We start from the raw sequence: 12,030 nt of genomic DNA on the forward strand, positions 1-12,030 counted from the left end.
CAAAAATCGCTAGCTAACTTCACGCGCAAGCCTTTATTCAGCAAAAACGGTTCTGATATCACCAACTTACAAGAAATAAAGAGTTCTACATTTCCCTAATAGTCCCGAAAAAAGTTCCGCGAAATCCAAAAGAAAGAAAAAAAAAATTGTCCCATACATTTTTTTTTGTAATTACTTTTTAATAAGAGTTCCTACAAAACTACATACTCAAAATCTTTCTAAGGGCCGTTTTCTCACGTAGTTCTAAAAATTTATCTGCCCTTTAAAAAAAAAATTTGTTCTCAAAAAATGTGTTCGAAGGGCAGGTAAATTCTAAAAGGTACTTACTCGTAATTTCTACCAGTTTGTTTATTTTTTTTTTTTAATATTGCTCAACGGTTGAACCTTTCATTTATATTGTTTCTGTTAAAAAATGGACTATATTCTTATGAAAAATAACTAAAATTAAATAAAGAAAAAATTGTGAAAACTTCTTAATATGTGGGGTGGCTGTAATTTTTTCTACCACTGTATTATAATGTACGTATGGCAATGCCATCCTATAGGTACGGTGACCATATTAACCAACGTAAAATAAAGGACTTTTTTTCAAAATGATTTGGGAATACGCACATACAACTTGTATGATAAAAGTACCTTACCCATATAGTAATTTAAATCAAATGTTTACTAGTCAATTATATTATTGAATTGTACAAGTTTCCCTGCTGTAGCGAAAAACGAAGCCAAATCCTTTTCAAGGACTTCGCCATCCTTAGCTACCAAAATGCGTTTACCATAATTCATACTGCATGACGAAGCCAGTACGCAGTGGTTAAAAATTGGAATTTAATGTTCATAATGCCTTCATTTTGCCCGCAATGGGTTGTGCGCTGGGCTTGAAACCCGCCACGTAAAAACCACTTCCAGTGAAGAAGCAAGGCAAAGCCTCGGATGAGACCCCCCCTTCTGATGACGACCACGGCAAACGTTTAAAGGACTACGATTTGAGGGCATGCACCTGGAATGTCCGGACCTTAATGGTGAAGGTGCTTCTGCCCGGCTGGTTGATGTCCTCGTAAGGACAAAAGCTGACATCACCGCCATCCAAGAAATGCGTTGGACGGGGCAAGGCAAACAATGTCTAGGGCCTTGCGACGTCTACTACAGCTGCCATGTAAAGGAGCGCAAATTCGGTGTTGGATTTGTAGTGGGAGAGAGACTCCGTCGCCGAGTACTGTCGTTCACCCCGGTGGACGAACGTCTAGCCACAATCCGCATCAAAGCGAGATTCTTCAACATCTCGCTCATCTGCGCCCATGCCCCGACGGAAGAGAAGGATGAGGCATCCAAGGATCTCTTCTATGAGCACTTGGAACGCACGTACGAGCGCTGCCCCCGTCATGATATCAAAATCGTGCTTGGCGACTTCAATGCCAGGGTGGGCAAGGAAGGGATCTTTGGAACCACCGTCGGAAAATTCAGCCTCCACGACGAAACGTCCGACAACGGATTGAGGCTGATCGACTTCGCCGGGGCCCGAAACATGGTAGTACGCAGTACTAGGTTCAAGCATAAAAAGATCCATCAAGCTACGTGGCTGTCTCCGGATCGAAAAACGAGAAACCAAATCGATTATGTGGTGATAGACGGAAGGCACGCTTCCAGTGTTTTAGACGTACGCACACTCCGAGGCCCAAACATCGACTCGGACCACTATCTTGTTGCAGCCAAGATACGCACCCGCCTCTGTGCAGCAAAAAAATGTGCGCCCAAATATGCAAGGAAAGCTTAACGTCGAAAAGCTGCAATCACAACAGACAGCCAGCGCTTTCGCTACTCGACTTTCACACCTGCTCTCAGAGAGCACTCTTCAACAAACCGACATATGCGAGCAGTGGAACCACTTTTCCCGCTCATTAAGTACCGCCGCCGAAGAAGTAGTCGGATTTCAGCGAGCCCGAAAGAACAACTGGTACGATGAGGAGTGTCAGGAAGCTGCAGAGAAAAAAGATGCCGCCTACAGGGCCACGCTGCGATCGGGCGCAACGCGTGCTATGTGGGACCGCTATAGGGATCTGAAGAGGGAAGCGAGGCGTATTTGCCGCAACAAGAAGAGAGAGGCCGAAATACGTGAGTGCGAAGAGCTTGAAATGCTGGCCGACAGGAGGAATGCCCGAAAATTTTACCAGAGAGTTAGGCGACTTACGGAAGGTTTAAAGACCGGGGCGCACTTAAATTATGGAGGGAACACTTTTCCGCCCTACTAAATGGTAGCAGCACGGAAAGTTGTGGAGAAGAAGAACCCGAGCCCGCAGTCGATGATGACGGAGTCGACGTTCCACCGCCTGACTATGACGAGGTACGTATAGCATTAACGTGGCTGAAAAAAACAAAGCCGCTGGAGCTGACAGCCTGCCAGCTGAGCTATTCAAGTACGGCGGCGAGGAGATGATAAGGTGCATGCATCAAATCTTGTGCAGAATATGGTCACATGAACGCATGCCCGACGACTGGAATTTAAGTGTGCTCTGCCCAATCCACAAGAAAGGTGACCCCGCCATTCGCGCCAACTACCGCAGGATCAGCCTTCTAAGCATAGGTTACAAGGTCTTATCGAGCGTATTGTGTGATAGACTGAAGCCCACCGTCAATGAACTGATTGGGCCTTATCAGTGTGGCTTTAGACCAGGCAAATCCACCATAGACCAGGTATTCACAATACGCCAAATCTTGGAAAAGACCCGCGAGAAAAGGATCGACACTCACCACCTATTTGTCGACTTTAAAGCGGCTTTTGACAGCACTAAAAGGAGTTGCCTATACGCCGCTATGTCTGAATTTGGCATCCCCTCAAAACTCATACGGCTGTGTAAAATGACGTTGACCAATACCACCAGCTCCGTCAGAATTGGAAAATACCTCTCCGAGCCGTTCGCCACAAAACGGGGTTTCAGACAGGGCGACTCCCTTTCATGTGACTTCTTTAATCTGATGTTGGAGAAGATAATAAGAGCTGCAGAGCTGAACCGCTCAGGAACAATTTACTATAAGAGCGTGCAATTGCTGGCTTATGCCGATGACATCGACATCATCGCTAACAAAAACCGCGAAGTCTGTTCTGCCTTTTCCAAGTTGGATAGGGAAGCAAAGCGGATGGGTCTGGTGGTAAACGAGGACAAACAAACAGTCAGCACATTCGCGCCTTGGCACCCACGTCACTGTTGACAGTTACAATTTCGAGAAAGTAGAGAATTTCGTTTACTTGGGAACCAGCATTAACACCGATAATAATGACAGCATTGAAATCCAACGTAGAATCACTCTTGCCAACAAGTGCTACTTTGGACTGAGTAGGCAATTCAGGAGTAAAGCCCTCTCTCGACGTACGAAAACCGCGCTCTATAAGTCACTCATCATGCCCGTGCTGGTATATGGCGCAGAAGCATGGACAATGACAACATCCGATGAGGCGGCTCTTGGAGTGTTTGAGAGAAAGATTTTGCGGAAGATTTACGGGCCTTTACGCGTTGGCGACGGCGAGTACCGCAGACGATGGAACGATGGGCTGTATGAGCTTTACAACGATATGGACATAGTGCAGCGAATTAAAATACAGCGGCTCCGCTGGCTTGGTCATGTCGTTCGAATGGACACCGACGCTCCAGCTCTGAAAGTATTCAACTCGGAACCCGCTGGTGGTAGCAGAGGAAGAGGGAGGCCCCCACTGCGATGGAAAGATCAGTTGGAGAAGGACTTGGCTTCACTTGGCGTTTCCAATTGGTGTCAGTTGGCACAAAGCAGAAACGACTGGCGTGCTTTGCTGAACTCGGCCAAAATCCCTTAGGCGGTTACAGCGCCAAAAAAGAAGAAGAAGAAGAATGCCTTCATTTTTCAACCAATTTTTGCTAAAACCAAAAAAAATATTTATACTGACTTTGTGTACCAAACAAAGAGCATACATTTTCCTCATATACACAATAAGCCATCGTTCGGACTTCGCTCCGATAGGAGTACATTTGATCCGTTTTGTCGAAAAAATTTTAAACCTAGTCCTCTACTTCGCTCAACTGAAAATCTGCTCCGTTTTGTTGTATCAACAAATTTACTCTTCAAATAGAAAGGAGGTGGGACCTTTTTATCGACACGATTGTTACATTGGTGAGCTACAGCAACTTTGCAAATACACTTGAATTCGTGAATAGGCCCTCACAATCGCCCGATTTGAACCCGATCGAAAAATATTGCTCTGTCTAAAGATCTGTAATTGCGTCGATGCCCACCGATGTAACAATTGTCCCGGTAAAGAAAGAATGAAATAACTTTTTATTAATTTCAACCAAGGCATTTTAACTTTAATGATAATTGCTCGCTGGATTAAGGCGCCTTTACACGGGTCGATTTTCAGGTAGATTTTTGTCGTTCAAGCAAAATCGACCCGTATAAATGGCATCTCAACCGTAAAATGTAAATGCTTTGTCTAGTCGATTTTCCAGTCTACAGAAATCGAACCTTGTAAAGGCAGCTTTAGCCCCTTATTTAGTTCCACAATACAGTGATACGAGGGGAAATGAATTGTTTTTTTTTTTATAAAGATAAGAAATGCACATTTACTACGAAAACTTGATTTTTACTCCCATTTTTGAAGTCCGAACCCAGCAAAGAGCACTCGATGAAGGTTAGTGATTAGTATTGCCAAGTTTTTGATTTAAAAAAAGCACCGAAACACTGGAAATAGCGTAATTTTCCCACAAAAAACAACAAATTTGTGTTGCTGTGTTTAATGGTATTTTTGCATATAAAGCTGTATGTTCAAATATTTTAAGTAATCACGCATGTCACTTGTAAATATTTCCAACTATGCGCAGTTAATTTAATTAGCAAAATGGTTTTTTTTGTTCGTAAAACAATTTGCAAAACTTTACTTGGTTACTCTAGCTGCTTTATTTTCATGCAATTGCTTCCTTTTGTACAAATGCGCATACCCAGCTAATTAGCAGAATATTCTATGAATTCCGTGATAGAGACTGTGTGAAAATATTGCGTTTGGATTATCTGGGAGCATATTATCCAGAGGAGAAGCTCGGCCAAACGCTAACATATGTGTAAGTCAACGGATAAAGTTTTCCGTACGTTTGGAATGAATAAATGAATGAACAAAAAAATACAATTTCACCATAGAATCACGTTTTTATTACAAAACTAGATCGCCCTTACCCGCTACGCTCAGTGTATGAAATTTCTACGTGTTTCATTGAGTAAAATTTATTTCAAAAAAACTCAATTAAAAAACAGGAGGTTTAAAATTTGTTTAACCATATAATATAAATATTTTCAAACAAAAACTTTTTTTGTCATACTTTTTCAATTAACGTATCCCCTGAACTGAATTTGGATTTTAAACAGATGGAAACCTCTTACATGTAATATTGAAATGAAGCCCTTCGATTGATACCCATATTATAATAAATCATTTAAAATACTGAATAGTTTGAATTTAACCTTTTAAACAGATGGCAACCTATGCGATACATATTCAAAACCATTCGCAAAGCTCGAAAACGGCCGAACCGATTTTTTTGAAATTTCAGACACCTGCCGCAGATGCCCCAAGGATGGTTATAGGCTAAACAAAATTTCAAGCGTGGCACCTCCCATCCAACCGATTTTTTCATATTGCATATCCCTGGAAGTGTTCATGGTAAAACACTGGAACTTGGTCCGGCGATATATGAAATCAATCTTATATTCATGGAGAAAAATGGGATATTTGTTTTTGTGTGCTTTTGAGTGGCTCTCAGGATAGTGTAGGTTCACAATTTCACTTGCCAGTTGGCGCTGGAGTTTAGTTATTACTAAAGATCTTATTTATAATCCACTCTAGCTAATCGCCAAGTTAGAAAAAGTGCCGTGAATATCAGATTAAATCGATCTGCTGCACCACTGAGTATATCGAACTCCTGTGTGTTATGATTGGCCCAATGGATGTGTTTTGACAGTATTATTATGCGTTGAAGCTTCATTCGGAGACACCAGGGTTGAGTTGTGCAGGGGTAAATCTCAAATCACCACCCATAAATTAACCGCCAGGACCATTGCGCGCCTTTTACTGTAACACTTAATTTAAAATAATTGAATTTAGTTTTTAAAAGGGTGGCAACCCTTGTGAAATACTTAAACAGCTTGCGTATAATTAATTTAAACTTGACTTTTCAAACAGGTGGCAATCCTTTTCAAAATTTATTCGAACTACAGCTTTTTTAAGCCTCTTGACATCCATTTTTTAATGTAATTTTGAAATAAATAACTCCCTTAATTGAAGTTAAATTTGATTTGTTTAAAGGGTAACAGCCCTCATAAATGAGTAAATAATGATTTTATATATCTCCATACAAAGTTCAGCAGTGTACAAAATTTCGTGATGATCGGTTGAGTAGTTAAAGCGTGAAAGCGTAGCAAACAAACAAACTCACTTTCGGATTTATAATATTATAAGTAAGTAGTAAGGATTACCTTGAAAAGGGCACCAAAGAACGAAACAAGCGCTAAACTAAAAAATGTTCGCGTTTTAATTCCCTAAATACACTTAATTTATTGCGAAAGGCACAAAGTTGGCAACAATTATATCGATGTCAAATTTGCTCATATACAAGCATGGACAGAGAGTGAGCGCCTGCTTAAAGAGCGTAAGCATTACATGCGTATACATGCGAGAGCGTAACAAAGTGAACGCAAAATCATTCAAACGTAATTGGCACACTAACACAATCACACTTTCAGCTTGCTTTTCTTTTCCATTTATTGGGCAGCATTTAGTATGATTTTTTCGTTTTTCTTAAAAGCTGGAAACAGTTCTTAAAAATGGTCAACATAGGAGTGTACAATCCTAATGACCTGCAGTGAATAAGTTAATAATATTTTTAGAAAATTTCGAATATGCAGTTTTGTAGCCCATTCAATTATAGTGTAACAAAGTGCAAGTTTCAAGTGAATCTAAAATAGCCCTGATTTTTGAAATTTTTTTATTGACGGTGCTGCGCATTTTATTCCATATAAAAATTTTGTCGAGCATATTTTGTAGGAGAGAAAATGCACAGTACCATCACCAAAAAAATTGTCAAAAATACTCCAGAATGCGTGTGCAGTGGCTCTCATTGGTATATGTACGTGTATTAGTAAGACTAGCGGAGCACCCGACGTCATGCGGGGTAAACAAATCAAAATATAAAACACTAATACAAATATTCCGTTCAGCATAATTTAAAGGAGACGAACTATTTCCTTTGTTTACATTAAGGCATCCATAGGCCATACTTTTAGCTTTATCGTGCTTTAACTAATATATACTGATCATCACTTGTACTACAAATCTTGTTCCATTATTAATATTAGGTGGATTAAGGTAACGATAAAATTTCAAAATTAAAATTAAGGCAAGGTTTCCCAAAAAAAAAAACACGCAGTATTATATATCCGAGTTATCTAATAGATGGATACATATATGTATATCACCCTTTTATAAACTCATTTATATATACTTTACTCTGAACACCTCCTATAGATATCTATGTCTAAATACCAAATTTAAAGTTCGTGCGACTTATGGTTCCGAAGTTATACCTGATAAAAAATTCCACGAATATGGGATGCGCCACGACCCCTTTTACAAACTCGTTGATATATACCCTCCTATAAGCACCTACCATTGTTATGTCCGCATATTAAATTTCAAGTTCATGTGACTTATGGTTCCCAATTTATGGCTGATTAAAAATTCCACGCCTATGGGATGTGCCACGCCCCCTTTTACAAACTCGTTTATACATACCCTCCTATGAGCACCTACCATTGAAGTATCTGCATACCAAATTTCGAGTTCGTGTGACTTATAGTTCCGAAGTTATAGCTGATACAAAATTCCACGCCTATGGGATGTTCCACGCCCCTTTTACAAACTCCTTTATATATACCCTCCTATAAGCACCTACCATTGATGTGTCTGCATACCAAATTTCAAGTTCGTGAGACGTATGGTTCCGAAGTTATAGCTGATAAAAAATTCCACGCCTATGGGATGTGCCATGCCCCCTTTTACAAACTCGTTTATATATACCCTCGTATAAGCACCTACTATTGATATGTCGGCATACCAAATTTCAAGTTCGTGTGACTTATGGTTCCGAACTTATAGCTGATAAAAAATTCCACGCCTAAGGGATGTGTCACGTCCCCTTTATGGCTGTTTAAAAATTTTACTTGTCTTTACTTAACTCAGACATGGGGTTAATGTAAACAAAGAAAATAGTGTGTCTCCTTTAAATTATGCTGAACTGAATATTTCGTCCTTTAAAGTATAAAACCGCGTATCGCCATTCTGCAAAACCGCGTAACTGACATTGGCTGCCAAAAATTGGATTTGCTGACACAAGCTCTTGACTCAATCCTTATCCATTCGTCCTGAAATATACTAACCAGAAATGCGATTGCTTTATAAAAAAGAGAACCATTTTGAAATACGATATGATATGTTTTTACCCTCTAGAAAATAATTTCTACAACTTCACATACGCGGTTTTGCATTTTGCTGATACACGGTTTTGCATTTTAAACGACGATTTGTATTACTGTTTTATATTTTGAGTTGTATACCCCGAACGACATCGGGTGCTCTGCTAGTATATATATATATATATATTTCATGATCCACTGATCGGATCTAAACCAGATTAGTATGGGACCACCTCTGTGACACTACCTTTCCGATGCAAAATTATCGCATAACTTTGGACCACGTCAAACGATTTCGATAATCCTTTTTGCAATAGAAAGGTAGTGTCTCAGAGGTGGTCCCATACTAATTTGATCTAGATCCGATTATTGGATCATGAAATATATATACATATATATAGATATTTTTAAGTCGGTTTTATTTTTGCTAAAAATTACTTGTTGATTTTAAATTTTTGCAGATGCAAAGGGGTTCTTTTTTACAAACCTCTCTATATTTCTTTCAAGAACTGCAGATATTTTTGTTTTCCGTCCACGTGTTTCCACTTTTGGTTTATATTTTATTGCATTTTCCAACATTCTTTTAGAACATTTCAACGTCTCGGATATTTTCCGGTACGAAAACCCTTTATTGTGAAAGTGTTTTATTTGTTCTCTAAGCTGAAAAGTGCAGTGCTTTCCTCTGCCCATTTTGAGTGACTAAATTGTAGTGTATGATAAATTGTTTAGCATATAACTAAATTTCATTTTATATATAATACCTTTCGTTGTTTATAATATCTAAAATCCACACTATTTCAAAGAAACTTTTACGTAAATGTCCGCGTCCCTATTATTTCACACACGCCAAAACGAACTCACTTCACAAAATGATCAATAATTATGAAACGACGCAAAATATTTCCACATTCACAAATCCGTTGAGCCGTTCTTGAGTTATGCGATAACAAACGAACAGCAATTTATTTTTATATGTAAAGATTTTTGTCGAGTGGTGGCAAACCTCTTCAAATTTTTTTGCTTATTAAATTTGTTAATGCATTCTCAGTAATGTACATTATTGCGGCTTATGTAAATTAAATTCATTTTTTGATATTTGAAATAAGTGGTAACACATTCATTTTTCTTTACATTCATTTTACAGAGAGAAACACGCAAAATGAAATAAAAGCGAAGCAAATCCCTTGAACCGTTCTTAAGTTATGCGATAACACACGAAAGCATCCATTTTTACATATAAATTTTTTTTTCGAATGGTGGCAACCTCTCCGAAATTTTTTTCTGAATTAATTTTTTTATGCATTCTCAGTGAAATAGCGTTATTGCGGCTCATTTATAATTATAATTTTTTTTTGATATTGCAGATATCTAGCAACATAATTTTTCCAATTTTCTTCTTACAAACCTTCTACAGACAGAAAGACACAAAATGAAATAAAAACGAAGCAAATCCGTTGAGCCACTCTTGAGTGATGCGATAACACATAAAAGCAATCCATTTTTATATATAAACTTTTTTTTCGAATGGTGGTAACCTTATCCAAATTTTTTTCTGAATTAATTTGTTATGCGTTCTCAGTGAAATGGCATTATTGCGGCTTATTTGTATTTTTTTTTTTTCTGATATTGCAAATATCTGGCAACACCATTTTACCAGTTTTCTCTTTACAAACCTTCTACAGATAGAAAGACACAAAATGAAAGAAAAACGAAAATCCATTGAGCCGTTCTTGAGTGATGCGATAACACACGGACAGCAATTCATTTTTATATATAAAGATTTTTGATGGCTCAATGACTTGGGCTTTCTCATGTATTTTTATTAATACAGGAGAATTATATGTATATATATAAGAATAACGATAAGTTATTAACATTCTCTACTACTATGAGATGTATGTCTTATGTTCTTTGTTACAGCGAAATCTAGTAGACCAGAATCTATTTCCGATTAGTGGGCTTTCCAGGACATGTCACATCTAATTTATTGTGTTTGTTTATAACGGTTGGATTAATGAGGTGTGATCCCCCTAAACGTATGTTTTGGGTTGCAATCTCCTCCAGCCAAGAACCTATTGCCCAAGCTTTTTTCCGTGTGAGTTTGTGTCTCTTACTGATTCCTCATTGTTTCAACAGGCTGAGCCGTTATAAATATCCCAAAAAATTATATATAATACAAAGCTTACAATGGAGCTAGAAATTAATACCAGCCATTGAAATATCTTAAAAGGCCATCTAAATATGAGCGGATGCAAAGGATAAAGTTTTGTTTTTGAAAAATCATTTTAACTACTTAAACAAAATAAATATTCGAATAAATAAACTTACGTCTTCTGCCAACATGAAGAAAAAGTTCACAACATGCTCTGGTTTTCCTGTAAACTTTTGGCGCAGTACAGGATCTTGTGTGGCGATTCCCACTGGACAAGTGTTTAAATGGCATTTTCTCATCATGGTACATCCTAAAATTGAAATTTAAAAACTAATTTAATACAACTCATTAAATAAAAGATAAATCAGAAAGGTATTAGCAGTTTGCCTAATAGAAGCGGCAAAATTAAAACATACATAAATGCCGACCCCAAAAAAATTTGAGCACATCTAAGTAGGCCGACCTCATCTTATAACTAGTAGATTTTTGATGCTGATTTGAAGTGCATTTACAAGATTTTTCTACCACGTTCAGTTTTTCAGTGTCAAAAAAAGGCAAAAATGGCAATTTAAATTTTTTTTTAAGTGAAACTTAATCGAGTTCGGAGATGGTTGCGTTAAACATTTAACACCATATCATAAAATCTGTAGCGTTCGTTCGATTTTCAAAAACGCAGGGTTCATATTAAGGGGCTTGTACTTTGGGTGTGCAACATAGCTCTAGTTCCATGTGGCAACCCATGTTAGAAAATCGCATTTAAAATTTATCTGGCGCAAATGGTTGTGTTAAATATTCAACACCAAGTCACTGAGTTTTTTGAAGTGTAACTTCTTAGTCGAGTTTGGAGATGGTTGCGCTAAATATTTAACACCAAGTCATAAAATCTGTATCGTTCTCTCGAATTTCAAAAATGAGGTGTCACATGAAAGGCCTTGTAATTCTGGTGCGCTACGAAGCAGTAGTTCCATGAAAGGAGTTGCCACATGTTAGAAAATCGAATCCAAAATTTCTATGCCGCAGATGTTTGCGTTAAATAGTTAACACGAATTCATAAAATCTGTATCGTTCATTCGATTTTGAAAAATAAGGTGTCAAATGAAAGGGCTTGACCTGTAAATGCGTAATTTGATTTTAGTTTTTTAGACGGTTACCGGATATCAAATTCAAATTATTTACTAAAACAAATAAAGTATCCCAATATGGGTATCAAATGAAATGGTTTTGAATAAACGGTATGGTGAAGATAAAGATAAAGATATAAAGATAAAGATGAAGATGAAGATGAAGGTGAAGATGAAAATAAAAATAAAGATAAAGATAAAGATAAAGATAAAGATCAAGATCAAGATAAAGATAAAGATAAAGATAAAGATAAAGATAAAGATAAAGAT

At 37.8% G+C, this 12,030-nt stretch overlaps 1 protein-coding gene across 4 annotated transcripts in view; it reads right to left on the reverse strand.

Moving 5' to 3' along the window:
* LOC118749180 (glutamate synthase [NADH], amyloplastic-like) overlaps nt 1-12,030 on the reverse strand; it is a 546,416-nt gene that overhangs the window by 42,950 nt on the left and 491,436 nt on the right. For all 4 annotated transcript variants that reach the window (XM_036483956.1, XM_036483955.1, XM_036483958.1 and 1 more), the window contains one exon: nt 10,816-10,949. In XM_036483956.1, the coding sequence (XP_036339849.1) occupies nt 10,816-10,949 (134 nt within the window). The remainder of the gene's footprint in view (nt 1-10,815; nt 10,950-12,030) is intronic.

The sequence above is a fragment of the Rhagoletis pomonella genome, unplaced genomic scaffold (assembly GCF_013731165.1).
Source record: "Rhagoletis pomonella isolate Grant_MI unplaced genomic scaffold, Rhpom_1.0 Rhpom_scaffold_00014, whole genome shotgun sequence".
Lineage (NCBI taxonomy): Eukaryota > Metazoa > Arthropoda > Insecta > Diptera > Tephritidae > Rhagoletis > Rhagoletis pomonella.